The sequence below is a fragment of the Drosophila nasuta genome, chromosome 2L, assembly GCF_023558535.2.
Source record: "Drosophila nasuta strain 15112-1781.00 chromosome 2L, ASM2355853v1, whole genome shotgun sequence".
Classification (NCBI taxonomy): Eukaryota; Metazoa; Arthropoda; class Insecta; order Diptera; family Drosophilidae; genus Drosophila; species Drosophila nasuta.
In genome coordinates this window covers 3031431-3050756 of record NC_083455.1, presented here as the reverse complement: position 1 = coordinate 3050756, position 19326 = coordinate 3031431, and the positions used below count along the sequence as shown (strand labels likewise).

Below are 19326 nucleotides of genomic sequence, written 5' to 3'. Positions count from 1 at the left end.
AAAAATGTTAAAAGAAAATAACATTTGCAACCAATATGCATACATGTATATTTGCATTAAATTAGAATGGCTGATTTGAATCGAAACAGTCAACTGTACAGTGACCGTTTCTCGATAAGTATATATTCAATTTATCGATTACGTATAGAACAGCTGGGTCACGATATTTATTTGTCGAAGCAGGGTAAACAATTCTTGTGCACGTGCCGCTTTTGTTTTAGTTTTGAATTAAAATACGTATCATTAGATGTCTGGTCGACAGGAGTTACTTAGTGAACAGGGTCTGCGACTTGACGGTCGTCGCCCACATGAACTACGACATATTAAGTGCAAATTAGGAGTTTTTGAGCAGCCCGATGGCAGCGCCTATATGGAGCAGGGCAACACAAAGGTTCTTGCTGCCGTCTATGGTCCACATCAGGCGAAAGCAAAAAAGACCGAAGGAAATGAACTCATCATCAACTGTCAATATAGTCAGGCTACTTTCTCTACCTCGGAGCGCAAGAATCGTCCACGCGGTGATCGGAAATCACAGGAGTTCAAAATGTATTTGCAGCAAGCGTTAAGCGCCGCAATTAAATCCGAACTGTATCCACGATCCCAAATCGATATTTATGTTGAGGTGTTGCAAGCAGATGGTGCCAACTACGCTGTCTCTCTGAATGCAGCCACATTGGCCTTGATCGACGCGGGCATTTGTCTAAACGAGTTCGTTGTTGCATGTACAGCATCATTGAGCAAGTCCAACATTCCGCTAACAGACATTTCCCATGTCGAGGAGGTTTCCGGTGGTCCGAAGTTAACAATAGCTGCTCTGCCCAGCGCCGAGAAGATTGCTTTCATGGAGATGAGCGAACGGTTTCACATTGACCAGCTGGAGACGGTTATAGAGACAGCCATGGCAGGTTGTCGGGAAATCAGAGACATCCTGGAAGCGGCAGTCAAGGAGCATCTCATACATATAGGCAGTGCTGCCGACTGGGCGCGTGTGTGTTAAAAATAAATTAAATAAAACCAATAAATCGTCTAACAATTTAATTAATAGTATATAAACAATGTTTCAGTTCTTATCGGCAGACCACGTTTCCAACAACGCCACAAGCTTGGATTGCCGATGCTCCAGCTGCAGGCGTTCGATGAGTCCGCTTAGCTGTTGTCCGCCATCAAGGAAACCACTTAAATTGTGCTGTGTGCCGCCATGTTGCACTCGATGATCTGTCACACGATCCTGCACAAAATTGTATGTACGAATCTTCTCATTACGATTCTGATTGCCCTGCTGAGCCTTGCGCGTTGCTTGTGTGCTCGCCTCTGCGCTCTCGAGTTGCTGCTGCATAAGCTTGGCATGCAGTCGTTTGATTGCCAATTCTCTGTTCTTGAGCTGCGAGCGTTCAGATTGAGCCTCCACAGCCAAGCCCGTAGGTAAATGCACTATGCGCACCGCCGAATCGGTAGTATTTACGTGCTGTCCACCCGCGCCACTCGCGCGCTTTGTTTCAATCTTAAGATCTCGCTCCGCAATATGGACATGAGCATCAGCTGGCCTAGGAATGACTGCAATGGAAGCAGTGCTCGTGTGAATGCGTCCAGATTTTTCTGTGGCCGGCACTCTTTGCACCCGATGCACTCCCGCCTCGTAGCGCAGCCACTGATAAGCCTCAGTGCCGTAGACCAGCAGATTAGCATGCCGCAGGCCTCCAATGTCTGTAGTCTCGTGAGCAAATTCTTCATACTGCCAGCCCATGTAATCAAAGTAGCTAATATACATGTTGTATAGTTCATGGGCAAACAGCATGGCCTCTTGCCCGCCGGCACCAGCATTAACCTCGAATATCAATGCCGGATACAACTTATCATCTGAGAGAGTTAGTAGCTCCTTGAGCATTGCGTCTTCCTGTTTCTGCAACAGATCGGTGTACACATTATTTTCTTCTTGCATCAGTGCCCGCATATCCTCATCCTTCTCCGCAGCCATGTCCTCGTCTGATGTGATGTTACGCTGCAATGCTCGGTGCTGTTCCAGTGCATTGACGACACCATCTAATCGAGCAAGGCGTGAATTGTTGTTGCCGGCTGCATTTACTCGAAGTGAATAATATTCTTGGCGTAACGATTCAAGGTACGATTGTAGCTTCTCATTCTTAAAGCTGAGTGGATCTGTACTGGCCCAGCGTCTGAGATTAAGATGACACTGTGAGCGTACATTCAACAATTTACGAATAAACATTCTTAAATATAATTGGTTAAATAATATTTGATAGTAGAAAACTTCTCGTAGATACAAAATGTGTGTATCACTCAGAGTTTGTAAGTGTGCACTCTGAAGTGTGTTTGTTAATTGCTGGTATATTTTTTATAAATAAATATACCAAATTTCATGGTAATGTAAATAACGGTACATCATATTATCCTGCTCTTATAGTTTTTAATTAAAGACTATTATGTAAGCATAATAAACCAAATCTTGTTGAATAGAAAATTAAAAACAATTCGATGATTGTAGTTTCGAAGCTTATATGAACATTACTTAGTTGCAAATATATTCTGTCCAAGTGGTATTTTGTTGATGTTTTTCACAGCAAAATGGTATATTTCGAATTGGAATTTGTGGTCACGCTGCATAAGGCAGCAGAGATCATGTTCGTATATAATTATTTAATTCGTTTATAATATAACCCATATCAGTGCAATAAATAAATATTTTTTGTCACAAAAAGTGCGACACCATTAGAGCTAACACCTACGCCAAAAAGGTGTACAGTAAAGACCAGCTAAATGCTTAGTTATTTTCAGCTTTACATCTCTGATTGTGCGTGGGTGTGTGTGCCTCTCTATGCATGTGCGTATTGAGCGTGTGTGTTCGTGTGTTGAGCTTGATTAACAAAAACAGTTGTGTTCGTAGTGGTGTATAAAGTGCAGCAGTATCAATTAAGTTTAATTAACTCACAAATTGGATGTGAAAAGGCTGCCACCAGAGTGCATTTATTTAGAGTCAAACAAAAGAAGTCTCAGTAAAAGAGTGTGACGAAATGCCACCACTGAAAAGCTATTCAATACACCATGAATTCAATGCAAATGCAAATTGTCACAACGGCAATGACAACTCCACCGATAACGATAACGATTACTTCAATCAACCTGCAGCCGCCGCCGCTGCTGCGACAAGCACACAACGCACAAATCTGCCCTCGTATTGCAACGCCCAATATCCATTTAAGGTGCTGGCCAACCTGAATCAACTGCGGGAACAATCGCGCTTCTGCGACATCGAAATCGTCGCAGGCGAGTCAACATTCAATGCACATCGCGCTATATTGAGTGCAGCTAGCGCCTATTTTGAAGCCATGTTCAGGCCCGAGCTGGGTCTCAATGAAGTTAAACAGAAGTCTGTAGTCTTGCATACGATTGATGGCGATATATTTTTCATATTGTTGGATTTTATCTACACAGGACGCTGCGAGATTACGCAGGTAGCTTGTTTATTTGTTAATCCTTTCAATTCAATTTATTTTGTATATAACGGTCTTTTCTCTCAGTCTAATGTGCAGGAACTTCTGGCAGCAGCGGATATGCTGCAGCTAAATGAGGTAGTCGATGGCTGCTGTGAATTTCTATGTCGCGAGCTGCATGCAACAAATGCTTTGGGTATTTTACGCTTCGCGGAAGCACACAATTGCGAGTCACTTGCAAAGAGTGCAATGAACTTCGTGCAAGCCAACTTTCCAGCGGTAAATATGAAATTTAAAATGTAAAAAAATAACGTAATGTTCCCGCCCGGGTTCGAACCGGGGACCTTGTGCGTGTGAAGCACACGTGATAACCGCTACACTACGGAAACGTTAAAAAACTCTGTCAAAAAAGTCTCCATTTCTCAGAAATATTTGCCATTACCATTCGCATATTGATTTGATCCTTAATTAATCCTACACACTACCGATTTAAAGTATGAATATGAGATGCAAGCAACAAAAAAATGATCTCAAACATGCTGAAAATTGCTTAAAAAATTTTGAGAAACAAACTCTTTGTTATTATTTTCGCCAGGGGATTTCTTTTCGAAGCTTGGGCCTACCCTCTAGTTAAAAACTGAGTAGAAAGCTATTGTATTATTGCGCTCTAAAATATGTTTGAAGAGTTCACAACTACAGCTCCCCATTTGGGAACAATTTTTTAATTAAATAACATTCGCACAAATTTTCTTTAAACATGCATTCGCTTACGACCCGGTGACATTTAATCACCAGGCACATCAAAAAAATTAAATTTAGACTCATTAGAGTGCTCCTCACCACGGAAATCTTTAGTAAAAGGCGAAAGATTTATTCGACAACTGAAGAGAAGCCAGAGTGATTTAAAATGGTAGCCACATAAGGTATAACACCTAAGTCTGCATGAAGTGCTTGAGAATTATAAAGCAAATTTTTTTGTACGAAAAGCGCCTCAATGTAGGCAACACAAATATATATACAATTACACAGAAAAGGGCTTTGTTTTTCTCGGTAGATTCTAAACATTGGCAGTAAATAATCATTACAATTTTTATACCCGCTACCCATAGGGTAGAAGGGTATTATAACTTTGTGCCGGCAGGAAATGTATGTAACAGGTAGAAGGAGGCATCTCCGACCCTATAAAGTATATATATTCTTGATCAGCGTCAACAGCCGAGACGATATAGCCATGTCCGTCTGTCCGTCCGTCCGTCTGTCCGTATGAACACCTAGATCTCAGAGACTATAAGAGATAGAGCAATAATTTTTTTTCGACAGCATTTGTTATGTTTGCACGCAGATCAAGTTTGTTTCAAATTTTTGCCACGCCCACTTCCGCCCCTGCAAATCAAAAAAATCGATTAACAAGCGTAATTTTAAAGCTAGAGTTACGAATTTTGCTATGTATGATAACTACTATATTAGTTATGATTCCTGAAATTTGGTTGCGATCAGATAAAAATTGTCGAAGTTATTAAAGAAATACTTTTGTATGGGCAAAAACGGCTACTTACTAGGGTCTGAGTTGCTTTGGCTGACAATCTGGTATATTGTGCCGTCTATGGTATATTTTGAATGCGGTACTATATCGATATACCACATATACCATTTGGTATTTTTTTGTATTTTTGTAGTATATTTGGTATATTTTGAAAAATATACCGCAAAATATATTGCTTTCATTCAAAATGGGTAGCGGGTATCTCACAGTCGAGTACACTCGACTGTAGCTTTCTTACTTGTTTGCTTACGAAAGAATACTTCGAATTTTAAGTAAAGTTAACCACAATTTTATTGCAGTCTCATAATAATTTTCAATTTTATTTCAGATAACGCTAGAAGATGAGTTTCTGGAAACACCGCAAAATTTATTGTCTCAGCTCCTTAACTCCGAATTGCTACGCGTTGATTCTGAATCACAAGTTTTCCAAGCGGCCCTGCGCTGGATTAAGCATGACGTGACGCAGCGTCGATGCTACGTCTTCGATATACTCTCTCATGTTCGCATGGCCCTCGTTCCAGTTAAAGTCATCGATAAGGCACTAAAAGATGATTGTCGCGACATGTCGGTGAAAGTAGCGTTGCGTTCTATCTGTCGGGACATTGCCTCCAAACGTGGTCAGCTTGTGCCTTTGCGGGTCTGCCCACGTCAACTCGCCAAGAAGAACATTTATATTATTGGAGGTTCGCATCGCGACACGCCTCGCACATGGAATTCCACAGACTGCACATTCGAAACGGTGGCCAAGTTTGATATATTCAGACGCGAATGGTCTGAGACAGCACCCATGGAAGTGGGACGTATTCTACCAGGAGTTTCGGCACTGAACGGTAAAATCTATGTGGTCGGAGGTGAGCGTGGTTCCCAAATTCTGGCCAACGGAGAGGTGTACGATCCCCAAAACGACATTTGGCAGCCTATTGCACCGATGATTGTGCCCAGATGCGAGTTCGGATTGTGCACCATGGGTGGAAACCTTTTCGCCGTTGGTGGTTGGTTTGGGGATGATATTGGCGGTACCATGGAATGTTACGATCCAGAGAAAGATCTGTGGAAACTTATTGGCAGTATGCCACAGCCGCGTTTCAGCATGGGTGTGGTAAGCTTCGAGGGACTTATCTACATAGTTGGTGGTTGCACCACAACAACTCGACATTTACCAGACTTGATTAGGTAATTCATGGATAATTGTCTCGATTATTCAATAATAACATACATAAATTTATTTTATAAACTAGTTATAATCCTGTTACCAAAGAGTGGACGCAATTGGCGCGTATGCAGACGGCACGTTGCCAAATGGGCGTTGCTGTGCTGGATCGATATTTATATGTGGTGGGTGGCAGCAGCATTAGTCAGGATATACTCAGTTCCGTTGAACGTTACAACTTTGACGATGACAAGTGGTCAACGGTCTGTGCTCTCAACGTTCCACGTGCAATTCCCGCTGTTGCCGCTGCCGACGGCTTACTCTATGTGGCTGGAGGGGGATCAGGTATAGCATCTTACAAATGACAAACTCAAATAAATGTTATATGTATTTTATTTGTTTTTTATTTGACAGCCCTGCGAGGTAAACTTCTATAGGGCCCAAGTAACCATTAGTGCTGTCGAGTGTTATGATCCCCTTTCGGATACTTGGAAGAACTGTCCAGACTTGCCGGTCAGCCGATCAGAGGCAGGCGCTGTAGTCGTCTAGGACGATAAACGACCAATGGCCAATCGACTATTGTCCTTCTGCCTGAAATCCGACAACTTCTCACGTCCTATAAACTTGTTTTAAGCACTCTATACTACACAACATCAACAACTTCTTACACAATTTATATTATGTGTAATGCATTGTATACGTTCGACACTCTCACTCTATCCCAAAACTACCAAAGTTGATCGTAGTGCTCTCTAAACCAAAGCTAGATGCTTTATTACGGTTAACGTTTTGAAAATGTAGCTCAGCTATTCATCCCAGTTTAGTATTATGTAGTAGTTAGTCAGGAATGTAACAACAATAACAGCAACAGCCGGCCTCTAATTGTTTTTTAGTTCAAGTTGCCTATAAATAAATATGGAATAAATCAAAATGAATAATAGAAAATAAAAAAAACAAAAGGAAATTCATTTGGCAAAATTGTATTTCGACGTATCGTAATTGCTGAAAATTGTAATTGTTCATCTCGAGCCTATTAACTGTTTATGTTTTTTAATCGATTTATCAATAATAAAAATCCAAATAAAATAATCTCTTTGAGATTGCCAGCATTGTTGGCGCGTTCTTGTAAAGTGCGTGCCCGAAGTACGAATTAAAAATAAAAAAAAAATATAAACAAAAGAACTTGAAAAACTGTATTAATAATAGAAGTATTTACGTATATATAATAAATGTATGAGCTAATACTAAAAAAAAATTATCCTCCTTTACTTGAAGATCAATGTTTTTGTGTGTTCACACCGATGCTGCCAGTTTAGCAATTTAGTTGCTAGATCTAGCAACTTTTCAACAAAATTGCAATTTTTTTAAATGCTATCTATCTTTTTATTTCTCTTTTAGCTTTTTTATTTATATCTAATACCTTTTTATTTTTAATTTCATTTAGCCATTCACGGCAATAATTGTGATTGGCAATGAAATTATATTTAACTCAGTATTTCGATTATATGAGCTACTTGAGTTCATTAACTTGAAAAGTTAACTGCATTTCAAGTGTTCGCTGTGTCAAGAGAGTTAAATTAAAGAAAGATGTCAAAAGTAAGTACATAACATAAGTATAAACATTTTCGCGATGCTTTGCTAAAGAACGAGGAATATAAGCAGTGGATACAATGAAAGCATTTTGTTGGTACTACAAATGCGCAAGGAAAATGTTGCCCTAATTATGAACTTCCCTATTTACTACAAAATAACCGGAAATGAAAAGTTCATGGATATTAATGAAGCAGTAGAATTAGAGGTTGTCCTAAGCTTTTTGTAATAAGTGTTAACAAAATTATAAAGATTCGTATCATACGAAATCCTGTTTATTTTTATTTTCAAAATTCTATTCGAAAATAATTAAAAATTCACAACTTGAAGATCATTTGGGAATTACATATAAGTACGCAACTTTTGCTCCAAAGTTTCTGGCAGCACTAATTCACACTAGGGTTGTTGATAATACATATATCAAAATATCAATAAATCTATATTTTTTCTAAAAATTATATATGATTTTTTAATATGTGATTTTTTTATCCCAAATATCGGAATTCCGATCTTTTTTGCTTTTGTCACTCTGAATTCCAAAACGACATCAAGTGAACGAATTCAAGGAAACCAAGGAGTTAAAACAGTATGTATTTTAGCTTGCCCAAAGCTCCATGGGAAAGCAATCCACTAAAGTATGGAAATCCCATAAAGCGACTATGCCGGGTTCTACAAGCTGGCCATGAAGTATCTAGTTCTAGTTAGGTGCCTTCATAGCGGCTGGCGTCCGCCAATAAAATCTCTGACTCTGTAGTTGAGAGTTCCGAAAAAAGTAAATTCAGCTTTTCTTAAGTAGGCCATTTTGTAGTTGGGAGACAAATCCGTTTGAATTTTGGATCTTGCAAATGTCAACTATGCCCATGCCAGCGAAGGTGGCATTAAGTTGCTTAATCATGCCTAGGTCGGTTTTATCTGAACCGTGGGCTTCTGCCATAAAGAATGTTGTTTCAGACTCCCGTAGTTGTATGACAGACCAGCATGTAACCGAACGAGTTTTTCTAAAATCATTAAATACACATTTATTTTCCAATTAATAATTAAGAGCATTAAGTATATTTAATAAAATTGAGCACAATGGGGTGGAGTCTACTATATATCATATCCTTAATAATTTTGTTATTTTCTATTGCAAGGAACTTAAACAAGAGTTGCTTGAGAGTGGGTATAATATTTGTTTTTTTCTATTCACTTTTGAAGTAATAAATAGTCTATTGTGTTTTATTTGCAGTTCATGGTTGATGAAATCAAATATTATACCGTTTTCTTTTATTATAATTATTCTTAGCCCAAAAGAACACAGACAGGAAACCTACCTATTAAGCTCAACATAAAAAATTATCAAAAATACTTGATATATCGATTTTTTTATTTACTTATTATCATCGAGTGATATTTTTTAAACAGCAAATATCATCAACATGAATTTTTTCAAAATTCAACAAACTTAATTGAAAATGGTTTAATTTTGTCCCACGAACACGCGGAAGTCATTATACAAATTTATTATTAAGTTGGGCCGAATCCCGGCGGTACTGCAATACCGGGCCAACCCGTGACAGAGGTGGAGCAAGCCCCTAGCACTCCGTCTGATTCCAAAAATCAGTTTAACATTTGTTGTTCTCCAATGGAGAAACTATCAGATGTTAAGCTGATAAGAACAGATACTACACTTTGATCTTAGCCATAAGGCCGAGAAGCGATAACTTGAACTCTCAAAGCCATCAACATTACACCGATGTGCAACCAGAACCATTTGGGAATTATAAGTACTAGGTATGAAAAATACTATAGTGTTGCAAAGCAACGAGTTCTCACCACGATATGAAGTAGTGTTGGTAAATGTTCCTAATATATCGACTTATATGGCAACGATACATTTTTGAAAGAAAATTCAAACAATTTGGGAAGCTTGATTTTACATCGTTATGGAAATAAAATAAAAAACATTTATTGTTATCCTAAATAAACTACTATGTATGTATATCTGAATTTTTGAAATCTCAATAATGTTGAATCGCAGTATACACTGAGTTTAGTTTTGTTAGAGTAGTTTCATTTATTCCAAATTATGTGTTTGTCTCCAAATTATGTTACTAGATTAGTGGTTTCTTGGTTTTAAAATGGAACCGTCCTGCACGTCCAACACGTCAGCTGATCGGCAGCCATCTACCACCATTCGCCGACGTCGTCGCCAAGAAAAGTTCCACAATCAACATAAGGATACAACATTGTCGTTGTTTTCCAAACCCTACTCCAACTATCGTCTGCCGGTCTCTGTGGCCTCGACTGATCTGAACTTGGTACAACTGAGCCGATATGACTCACTCGCGGATCGTGCTCGACACCCTCCCCTCTATGTTGTGCCAGATCAAAAGTCACAATGGGCGCGTTTACGTATGATTTCATGTCCTATACAAGGGTGTTCCTGTACATTGGATCCGAATGGATGGCTGGCGCACTATTTGAACGAGCACATGCCAAGGACGGGTATTGCCTTCAAGGATGTTGCATTCCCTACTGAGAAAAAAACGTTGCATGCTGTCTGCCATATTAATAGTCTTGAATACGACGTTGACAAACTACTAGGCGTCTATGGATATCAGCGACTTGGTCTCAATCCGCTTAATTGTCCTCGAAATACGCTTCTTCCCAGGGATTACCGTAAATTCTCGCAGCATGGTGTTTTAATGCTGTTTGCTTGCCGCACCAGGCATTCGCTGTTATGGGAACGCAAACAGATGACCGATGTGATCGCCATTTGGGTATCAACTCCATTGCAGGCCGTATCTATTACATTGCGCTGTGTAGTTCAGCCTGCGCAATCCACACGATACTATTCCAAGCGCATTCATGCCCGATCATTGCCAACGACAGCGGTGCAAGCAGCGCCATGCCGCGACTTTATCAAGACGGATAGCAACGTCATTGTCATTAGCTATCAAGACTTGTGGCCACTAATGTCATTGAGTCCAGGGCAACAGTTGCTGCATGTGGAGCTGCACGTGATGGGCGAACAGAAGGTCTAATTGCGTTTCAATAAAAATTGGTCAGACGAAACTTACGCCATGTAGTTTAAGCTATAAATAAATTTTTATTTTTTCTTATTTAGCAATAACTATAGTACACACAACAGTAAATGTTTCAACAAAATATTATTAGATATTCAGAGATATACATATATATATAATAGATTTGCACTAAGAAAATGATACGTTTAGCAAGCAATAGAATTATGGAGATTACGCCTTGGTTACGGATAGCTCGTAGCATGTAAGAAGCATATCGCCCGCAACATACAAACAATTGAGTGGAGTTCCTCAATACACAATTCAATCTGCATTAATCTTACATATATTTCGTACAATTTTGTCGAGTTACCATTCGGTTGCACTTACAATATACAAGTGGGTAAATTTACAGATTTTGATCCTACCATATACATAAAATTTAGATTAAAATACACTACAATTCCTATATATAAATGTATATAAAAATATACAAATATATAGTTGGTATTTAAATGTTTGTTTCATTTAAATGTGATAGTTGAGAAAAATTGCATTCGCATATCTCAAAATAAAAACAAAAAGCAAATGCAAAAAATCGAGGACGAACTAAAGAAAAACGAAACTAACGAAAAAGTGGTAAACTAAAAACACATTTGTCTAAATTGATAAAAATAAAGCGAACGTTTTAGCTGGGACTTATCCCGCCTTTTGAGTTTGCTTTTGCCTTTGCAGCGCCTCAAATGCTTCAATTTCCTTCTTTTCTTTGGCTTGATTGCGTCGCTCGTATTCCAGCCGATGTGAGATAATGCGCTCAACAATGCGCTCCGTGGTCATTTCGTTGCCAGAGTCGAGCAACTCAAAAATGGCTCGCGTCTTGGGCACAGCATATGGATCAATTTTACCATCCTCCATGGCAATCGGTGTGCGTCCATGGCAGACAATGTCGATCTTAAAATGGTCAAGCAGCTCCTCTGTGACGCAATAGGGTGCGCCGATCACAACCTCATTTACAAACTACAAACGAAAAGATCGTCATGATCAGTACTTTTTGACAAAGGAATCAATTGATAGAGAACTTACCTTGCAGGCCAATACGCTCAGAACACGCTCATGGAGATTCATAATGGGATAGTTGCTGCCTTTGTACGAGTTGACAACGGGATCTGTGTGCAATCCCACAATTAAATAATCGCCCAATTTACTAGCCTTTTCCAGGAAATCCAAATGACCCACATGGAAGAGATCAAATGCACCTGCAACGTACACCTGCAAGACAAAAAAAAAATTATAAGAATCTGTTTTATAAATGAAATAAAGGTGTAAATTTACAATTTTATCGCTGGGATTAGGTGATTTGCCATCACTAAACTGTATGATCTTCTGTGTTGTGGGTAAAAATTGGCTGCATCCGGTCCAGGGACTCTTTGCTGATGAATCCTGACCCATGTTTGATGAACCTAGACGGGATTGCAGTTGTTGAAGTTTTAAAAGTTTAGCTGTCGATTCTTTTTTGTTTTGCAAATTTGTTCAGTTTTTTGCCAATAGATATACATATGAGCAATAAATTAGAGCATAGTTTACAGTTAAGATTGCGATTTGATTCGATCATTTCAACATTTCGGTTCGATTTGCAGGTTTTGATAGTTGGATTTTTTTTTGGATATTCATTTATGTTTAGAACGCGGGGCGGCAACACGCACGGGATTTTTCATATATTAAGTTCATAGGTTTCGATTTTGATTTTTTTTTTCAAGTTTTGAGTTTTGAGTTTGGTTAGTGGTAAACAGTGCGTACATAGAAATAAAAAGAAGAGAAATAGTAAAGATGTAGAGAGCAAAATAAAGCAATGTTTCGTCACGTTCAACGAATGCTACGGGCCATGAGCCAAGTGTAACGGGTAGGAAATAGAAATTTTATTAACTAAAATCTAAACGTGCGTGGCCCAGTGTTTATATTAACCAAGTATAATTAAAACTTTGAACTTTGCTTCTCTCCTTACTTGGTACTTAATGTGAATGTGTGTTGTGCGAATGCATGCAAGGCAATTAAATATTCAAAATAAAAATAAACATATAAAATTGAAAGTATTAGTGTTTTGTTAGTCGATAGGAAAAAGTATGAAAAGAGAAACTCTCTGATAGGAAGGGAAAGGGAATCATAAATAATAAATGCAACTTAAAGTTAAGAAAGCGGCTTATTGAAAATTTAACAAGTGAGGGCTACCTTCTTTCTCAATATCATATTCGGCGGAGCCTTGACGGAAATGATTGCGTGTTAGCAGCAACATGCGACCCACGAGATCTGTGGTTGAAACGCCAGCGGTGCGTTTAACTTCCCTGTGAAATATAGAGAATGGTTAGAGAATTGGAGTTCTGGTATTATTCAATAGGGTCAAGTCTTACTTGTAACGGTTTGCTGACTTAACCAGATGATACGTATCGACACCCTCGGCGGTCATAGTTATATCATCTGCAAAGATACAACGATCATTATTAAGGCTATTATTAGGATAGCACGCACAAATTCCAGCTTACCGCCATGCACACAAAAATCACAGTTGTTTTGATCGAGCACTTCTAGTGTGGTCACATAGGGTGCACCTAGAACCACTTCGTCGACCCATTTGATGCCCTTGACCATCTTAACGCGCTCTTCCTCGGTGAAGACGGGTGGTCCTTTGTGTTTGGTGATCTCCTCATCGGTGTGTATGCCCACAATTACCTTATCGCCAAGTGCTTTGGCTTGTCGCAGAGAATTGGCATGCCCGAAGTGCACCATGTCGTAGCTGAAAAAATAGATGTTCAGACATTTAAAAGCGATTCCACAAATTACAAAATTTTCTATTTCATTTTTTCGCGCTTGTGGAAAAAAAAACAAGATTTAATATGTTGGCCTTATCACTTTTAAGTGGAAGAGCGATAGAAATACTCAGGAAATAGGACTTCATTATTCTCTTTATTTTCGGTCTTATCAACATTGCAATTGGCGTTATGTGAGCTGAAGAACAAAACAACTGCTTGGAATTCAAATAAACATATTAATGCGACGCGTTCTTCTCTAACAATTCATGGTGTTGACTGACTTGCTATGTAACCTCTCAGATTCCTATTCTCGTGTTGTTAGTTTACAATGAACTCAAGCGACCTTGCGATGTAATCCCTAGCGCTTCTGATTCACTGAGAACAGATAACCCTGGCTGCTGAGATCACACCGCCCTTGTTCCATTTATAGCAATACACATTTCACTTCGCGAGACTTTAGTAAAAGTTTTCCATTTTGCGAGGTTCAAATACCTTTAAACAGATTTTAGCAGCGACAAATTGAAAATCAATCTGAGCGCGTGTACGACTTTTGACATCGATGAGCATATTACTGCAACAATCTGTTAAAAGCCACAACAAATTGAGAATGTTTCGCAGTTTCGTAGTTTTTTTTTTTCAATTAACCAAGCTGTTATACCGTCTACTACGAGCAACTACGAGCTATGCAATCGATTATCTTCCACGTACGTGCAATTACCATAAACACATTTCATTTCAATGTGTAAATGAACCACAGCTCGCATTAATTGACCACAAGCCAACGCATGGCCAAAGCCCGTCTCGACGAAGATGGACAACCAGTCGACAAGGGAAGAGAAGGAAGCAAGGCTTTTCCCCTCAACGACGATTGCTCCACTTTTTCTTTGTACGCTCAGCCCCAGCGGCGTCGTACTTTGGACACGATCATCAGTTGCGAATATGGGCACAGAGCGAGGAAGAGAGGGAGAGGAGAGACGCAGAAGCAAACATCAATACAGATATGGACAGTGCGACCAATAGCCGAGTGAAGTCGATGCTCTTGTTGATTGTGATATTCGAATTGCCTAGAGTGTTGCCCATATCAGCATTATTGTCTATTCATAAGTGAGTACGCCTATATGGAATGCTATAATCGCAATACGATTCTACGTAGCTACCACGTGCCGGGATTTGGGCTTCGACTTCGTCTCCAGCTTTCGACGTGACGAACTACGCAAATAGCTTCTATGCCCCTTTTATTACATTTTATTTGCAATTTGAAAAAAGCGTGTCGAACGTACTTTAAGCTTGTGAAACGTTTTCACGCCCATATCTTTATTCAAGCAAAAAGGCTGAATTAGCATGTAAAACTTTCAAAACGTTCAGTAATAGTAATATAAACATTTTAATGCACCAGTGTGACAAAAAATGTCAAAGCCCTTACTCATTAAACATTTGCACTGAAATGTAACAGCAATAAGGCGGCATATAACCTTGAATAATAAATAACAAGAGGAGAATAACACTTTTAGTTTAATATCAGATTGGCTTTATAATTATTATTGTGAATTTTTTTGTTTAATGAAGCGAAGAAATTACAAACATTTTGTAAAGTACTGATCCATTTATTTCAGCCGACAACCGACTAATTTAAATTTTCGTAAAAAGCACCAACTTCAACCACACTAATCAATAAACATATTACCTATGATCACTAAATGTTTGTACAACACAAATACGACTTTTTTATAATTGCCAATATCTGAACATGTCATAAGATATAAAACTAACGCGGCCAAACCACTATCAATATCACTATCAGTATCAATAGTTATTAGCAATACAAAGAGCCGATCGAAAAGAACCCATTCATATCAAAGTTACAAAATCCAAAAAAGTAAATATGTGATAAGTCACCCACACTTGGCAATACGACAAATGGTAATCAGATTCCAAGCAAGTGCCATAAAATAACCATGATAACATGCTTGAAACGTCATCGTTATCAACTCGGCAGACTGGCTAGCCAAATTCCGATTGGCCCACGACAATTAGTAATGTTGTTAGACGTAATAAATATAGGCCACAATATTATATAATATAAGCAATAACTTTTGATTTCGTATCACAACTCTAAATTTAATACAAGCTAAGGCATAAACGAAGCGACGTCATTCATCAGCATCATCGCAACAAAAATATTTTGAAAATTTCAAATTTTTTTAGCATGATAACGGGATGAATAAGTGCCCCTAACAACCAACAGCAGCTATATACGTACATACATACATATGTGGGTAGAGTCCCAGACCCCAGCCGGGACTGGCCATTCATTAAAACGACAACAAGAACTAGAAACGGAACCTTTGCTCCCGGAGACTTCGCGAGACCAAAGAAATCTGTGCCGAGTGAAAATATCACCGATATTTGTACATATGAATATTATATAGTTTGTACGTTTGTGTACAACAAATACAATGTAGACACATGTGCTATGTGAGGGAATCGAGTGCATCACTCAACGCTCTGCGGTCTTAATCAATTGAATTAACGTCGTCCGTTTGCTGATTAAGAAAATATCACGCGATTCAGGGTAGAATTTGCGCTCTCTCGCGATAACTGAATACTGAAGCATTATACTTACATATACTTATATTTGTATGAAAGTATATTTAATAGTATTACAATATTGATGAAGACTAGGGTTTTAATGTGTCAAGTTCATTGACTTAAGAATGCAAACAAAATTGTTTCTACAACGAGAATATGCCTCAAAACTACGTCAATGATCTTTTCAATAGATAGACACAGACGTACCATATAGAGGAAGACTAATTTGCCCCATTGTAGAGGTTAATGGGCTGCTCATCGTATAAACAATTGAATACTATGACCATCTGTAAACATTTAATTTTTTATTTTTTTGTGGAGTCAAGCTGCTGTTGAATGAATTTCGCGTGATTTGATTACGGTGGCGTCTTTCCTTATCAATACAGCTCCCCCAATGCTACCATTGACCCAAAGCAAATCATCTGAGGACACATGGTATTCATCAACATTTATTTACCCGGAAATAGATTAGTCTGGCAGGTTTTGTACTATTACACAAGCCATTGAATAATTCATTCAAGAGAATAACTCATTCCGCAGCGGCATATTTAATAGACATTTAAGAAAAATGTTCACCAAAAAAAATTATTTAAAATTAGGTTTTCAAATAATAAATACATTTATATGTAATAGTTGAAGGTAAAGTCGACCAGCGTTTTACTCGATTTTGACGTTTTCGAGCTTTAACAAAATGCAGAGATTACTTATTTTTATATAGTCGACCCAGAATATTTTATATTATTTTATAGAATCTAGTATTTAATGTATTACAATTTTATTTCATTCATTTATATTCCCACTTTACACATAATTTTCATCAATCGCAAAAGAAAATAAAAATATTTAATCAATGGGAAATATATATATTATAATATATATTAATTTTCAATTCTATCAATTTTCATTAAATTAATTTTTAATATTATTTTTATCAATTCGATCGGTTTTCACCCAATTTAATTTTTTAGTGTAATTTTCATAGTGTATATACATAGGTTCTTACTGGAAAATCATTTCGCTTTAAAACTATTTTATATTATGCCATGAGATTGTATAGTATTTCAGTCCAATATCAAAGCTCAAATATCTATTTTGTTTCTACTGTTTTATGCTAACACAATATTCTGCAACTATGTATATATACAATGTATATTAACATTTTTTGTAATACCCAAAAATAACTAGTTCAAAAATTATACGAAGACGAATTCCTAATCTAACAAAAATGTTTTATTTTTTAAGTTACTATATAGGTAATTTACTATTCGGTAAATTTATGTAAAAAAAATCAATAGAATTTTTTGCTGTAGAACTGTTTTAAAGCAGTTTTAAATGTGTCACATAATTTCTAGGCGTGTTAACTTTTATCCCGCAATCCCGCAGGTATAGAGCTTTTTCAAGGCCGACCGTCAATGCAAAATGCCAATCTAATTATGCAAGAGACGAGTAAATATTGTATAAAAAGAAACAAAAACAAACAACCAAAATCGAATTCAACGATGACGTAGACAGCACAGTGGGACACAGTTGGGTCAATGTCGCAACCAAGTGCCGCCAACTGTTTGTGGGGCATGCGCGAAAATAAATCACGTGATGTTTAAGGCCGATGCCACAACGAAATCCGGCCGGCCCACAACAGTCAACAAAGAGCCACGTCGAAAATGTTGCCCAAACCCAAAACACAAAACGTGCTGCAGACGACGAGAACGTCGTGAAAGTGGACATAGAATGGGGTTGGTTTGACGAGGGACAGCGGTTGAAGGGGAGTGTAAGAGAATGACGCTGTACAATGTGCGAGGTACATACAGAGAATCAGGCGATGCTGACTCGTTGTTGGCTTGGGCGTATGCATCTCTCATCCAAAATACAGCAGAGAGCGAGACAGGCGTATAAACAATGGGTATTTTTACTTGTTTCTATACTCACACATGCACACATGTTTTATGTACATAATTGTGTGATATCAAAGCAGTTGAGGAAGTCTTTTGTGATTGACATGCATGTATGTGTGAGCATAACACCAACTATGCCAGCATGCATGCATACATACATGTATATGTATGTATAAGTGAGCCATTATTTGTCTAGCTTGATCAATCGATAAACCGGTCAGACTTTTCATCGTGCAATATCTCTAATAATGGTAATCAACGCAGAGTGTGATAATTAGAAAAAGATTGGCGATCATTTGCAAAATGCTATATGTACGTTGCAATTCTGTAAACATTTACAATCGTCGCCGAAGGTTTCGCTTTTAGTTGACCTTGAACCTGTCTGAGAACAAAAACAATTCTATGTTCAATATGTATGAATAAATATATTTAGTTATCATACGGAATTTGAATTGCTTTTGATTAGCGCCAAGCTAACAACAAATCGAGTGACGCAATGAAATTGAAACAACTACCGCTGGACTCGAAATGGAAAGAAAACAGAACACACGCGTATGTGTGCATACATATGTATGTATTTGAAATTTAATAAGAATTCCCATATATGTACATACATATAAATGTCAATGATGCGCGAACACAAATAACTATTGTGTAAATCATCAATCTATATATAAACACATAAACCAACATATTCCCAGAAATGTACATTAAAGTATGTATATACCTTGCATATGTATATATGTATAAACATTACAAACTGACTCACCAGCCATCACACCATACGCGTATTTCGTTCCCCTTCCCTGTGCCGTTGCATTTGTTGCTGGTGACATCGCCGTTGCCGTTGCAAGTGCCGTTCATTAATTTCTCACTCATAGTTGATTTTAATATTTTGCAATTATTGGAAATTATAAAGACCTAAACAAGAATCACATGCAGTTTACACCGATTTACTATATACACTTAAACTTCCGAGCTATGTTATTAAGAGCACATTGATTATTATTTTTTTGACGAAGAAAAGCAAGAGGCGACGTGCACACTTCAAGCTCTGTGTGGTTTGTGACAATTTTTTGAACGCTATCAATATTTTTATTTCGACAAAGCTTCAATAGCTACTTAGTTTTTGTCGTGCTTTTGCTTATCAGCACGCGAACGCCTCCGGAATTTTCTGAACTGTGTGTGATATTCTAAAATGTATTGCTCAATTAACGAACCCTTAAAACAAATCTAACAGCTGATTGACAGTGAGACCGCGTTGCTAAAAACATACCATAAATACCATTCACACAAAGCAGCAA

At 38.0% G+C, this 19326-nt stretch overlaps 5 protein-coding genes and 3 non-coding genes across 10 annotated transcripts; 3 read left to right on the top strand and 5 right to left on the bottom strand.

Annotated features, from left to right (window-relative positions):
* The first annotated feature begins 155 nt into the window (after positions 1-155).
* LOC132798206 (exosome complex component RRP41) lies at positions 156-1042 on the top strand. The gene has a single exon (XM_060809978.1). It carries the CDS (start codon positions 248-250, stop codon positions 995-997), a length of 750 nt encoding a protein of 249 aa, XP_060665961.1. The 5' UTR covers positions 156-247; the 3' UTR covers positions 998-1042.
* On the bottom strand, positions 1021-2466 carry LOC132798205 (peptide chain release factor 1-like, mitochondrial). The gene has a single exon (XM_060809977.1). The coding sequence runs from the start codon at positions 2225-2227 to the stop codon at positions 1061-1063; it is 1167 nt and encodes a 388-aa protein (XP_060665960.1). The 5' UTR covers positions 2228-2466; the 3' UTR covers positions 1021-1060.
* Positions 2467-2606: 140 nt separating this feature from the next.
* On the top strand, positions 2607-7365 carry LOC132795056 (actin-binding protein IPP). Of its 2 annotated transcripts, XM_060805486.1 has the most exons (5): positions 2607-3470; positions 3537-3728; positions 5321-6165; positions 6231-6481; positions 6552-7365. In XM_060805486.1, the coding sequence occupies exons 1-5, from the start codon at positions 3030-3032 to the stop codon at positions 6689-6691; spliced, it is 1869 nt and encodes a 622-aa protein (XP_060661469.1). In that variant the 5' UTR covers positions 2607-3029; the 3' UTR covers positions 6692-7365. The 2 variants fall into 2 exon arrangements, with proteins under 2 accessions (XP_060661469.1, XP_060661458.1); XM_060805475.1 differs by lacking the exon at positions 6552-7365 and having other exon boundaries at positions 6231-6522.
* Positions 3766-3838, bottom strand: Trnav-cac (transfer RNA valine (anticodon CAC)). The gene has a single exon. It is a non-coding gene; the product is annotated as a tRNA-Val (tRNA).
* LOC132783789 (U5 spliceosomal RNA) lies at positions 4236-4350 on the bottom strand. The gene has a single exon (XR_009632204.1). It is a non-coding gene; the product is annotated as a U5 spliceosomal RNA (small nuclear RNA).
* A 1873-nt stretch (positions 7366-9238) lies between the features above and the next one.
* On the bottom strand, positions 9239-9433 carry LOC132783803 (U2 spliceosomal RNA). Its single transcript, XR_009632218.1, has one exon. It is a non-coding gene; the product is annotated as a U2 spliceosomal RNA (small nuclear RNA).
* Positions 9434-9735: 302 nt separating this feature from the next.
* On the top strand, positions 9736-10793 carry LOC132797734 (uncharacterized). The gene has a single exon (XM_060809485.1). It carries the CDS (start codon positions 9853-9855, stop codon positions 10756-10758), a length of 906 nt encoding a protein of 301 aa, XP_060665468.1. The 5' UTR covers positions 9736-9852; the 3' UTR covers positions 10759-10793.
* Positions 10794-11065: 272 nt separating this feature from the next.
* LOC132797713 (ethanolamine-phosphate cytidylyltransferase) lies at positions 11066-19200 on the bottom strand. Of its 2 annotated transcripts, none has more exons than XM_060809465.1 (7): positions 18792-19200; positions 13275-13525; positions 13143-13209; positions 12964-13076; positions 12070-12245; positions 11821-12006; positions 11066-11754 (listed from the first exon to the last, which is right to left on the bottom strand). In XM_060809465.1, the coding sequence occupies exons 1-7, from the start codon at positions 18899-18901 to the stop codon at positions 11437-11439; spliced, it is 1221 nt and encodes a 406-aa protein (XP_060665448.1). In that variant the 5' UTR covers positions 18902-19200; the 3' UTR covers positions 11066-11436. The 2 variants fall into 2 exon arrangements, with proteins under 2 accessions (XP_060665448.1, XP_060665454.1); XM_060809471.1 differs by having other exon boundaries at positions 12070-12197.
* Positions 19201-19326: the final 126 nt, after the last annotated feature.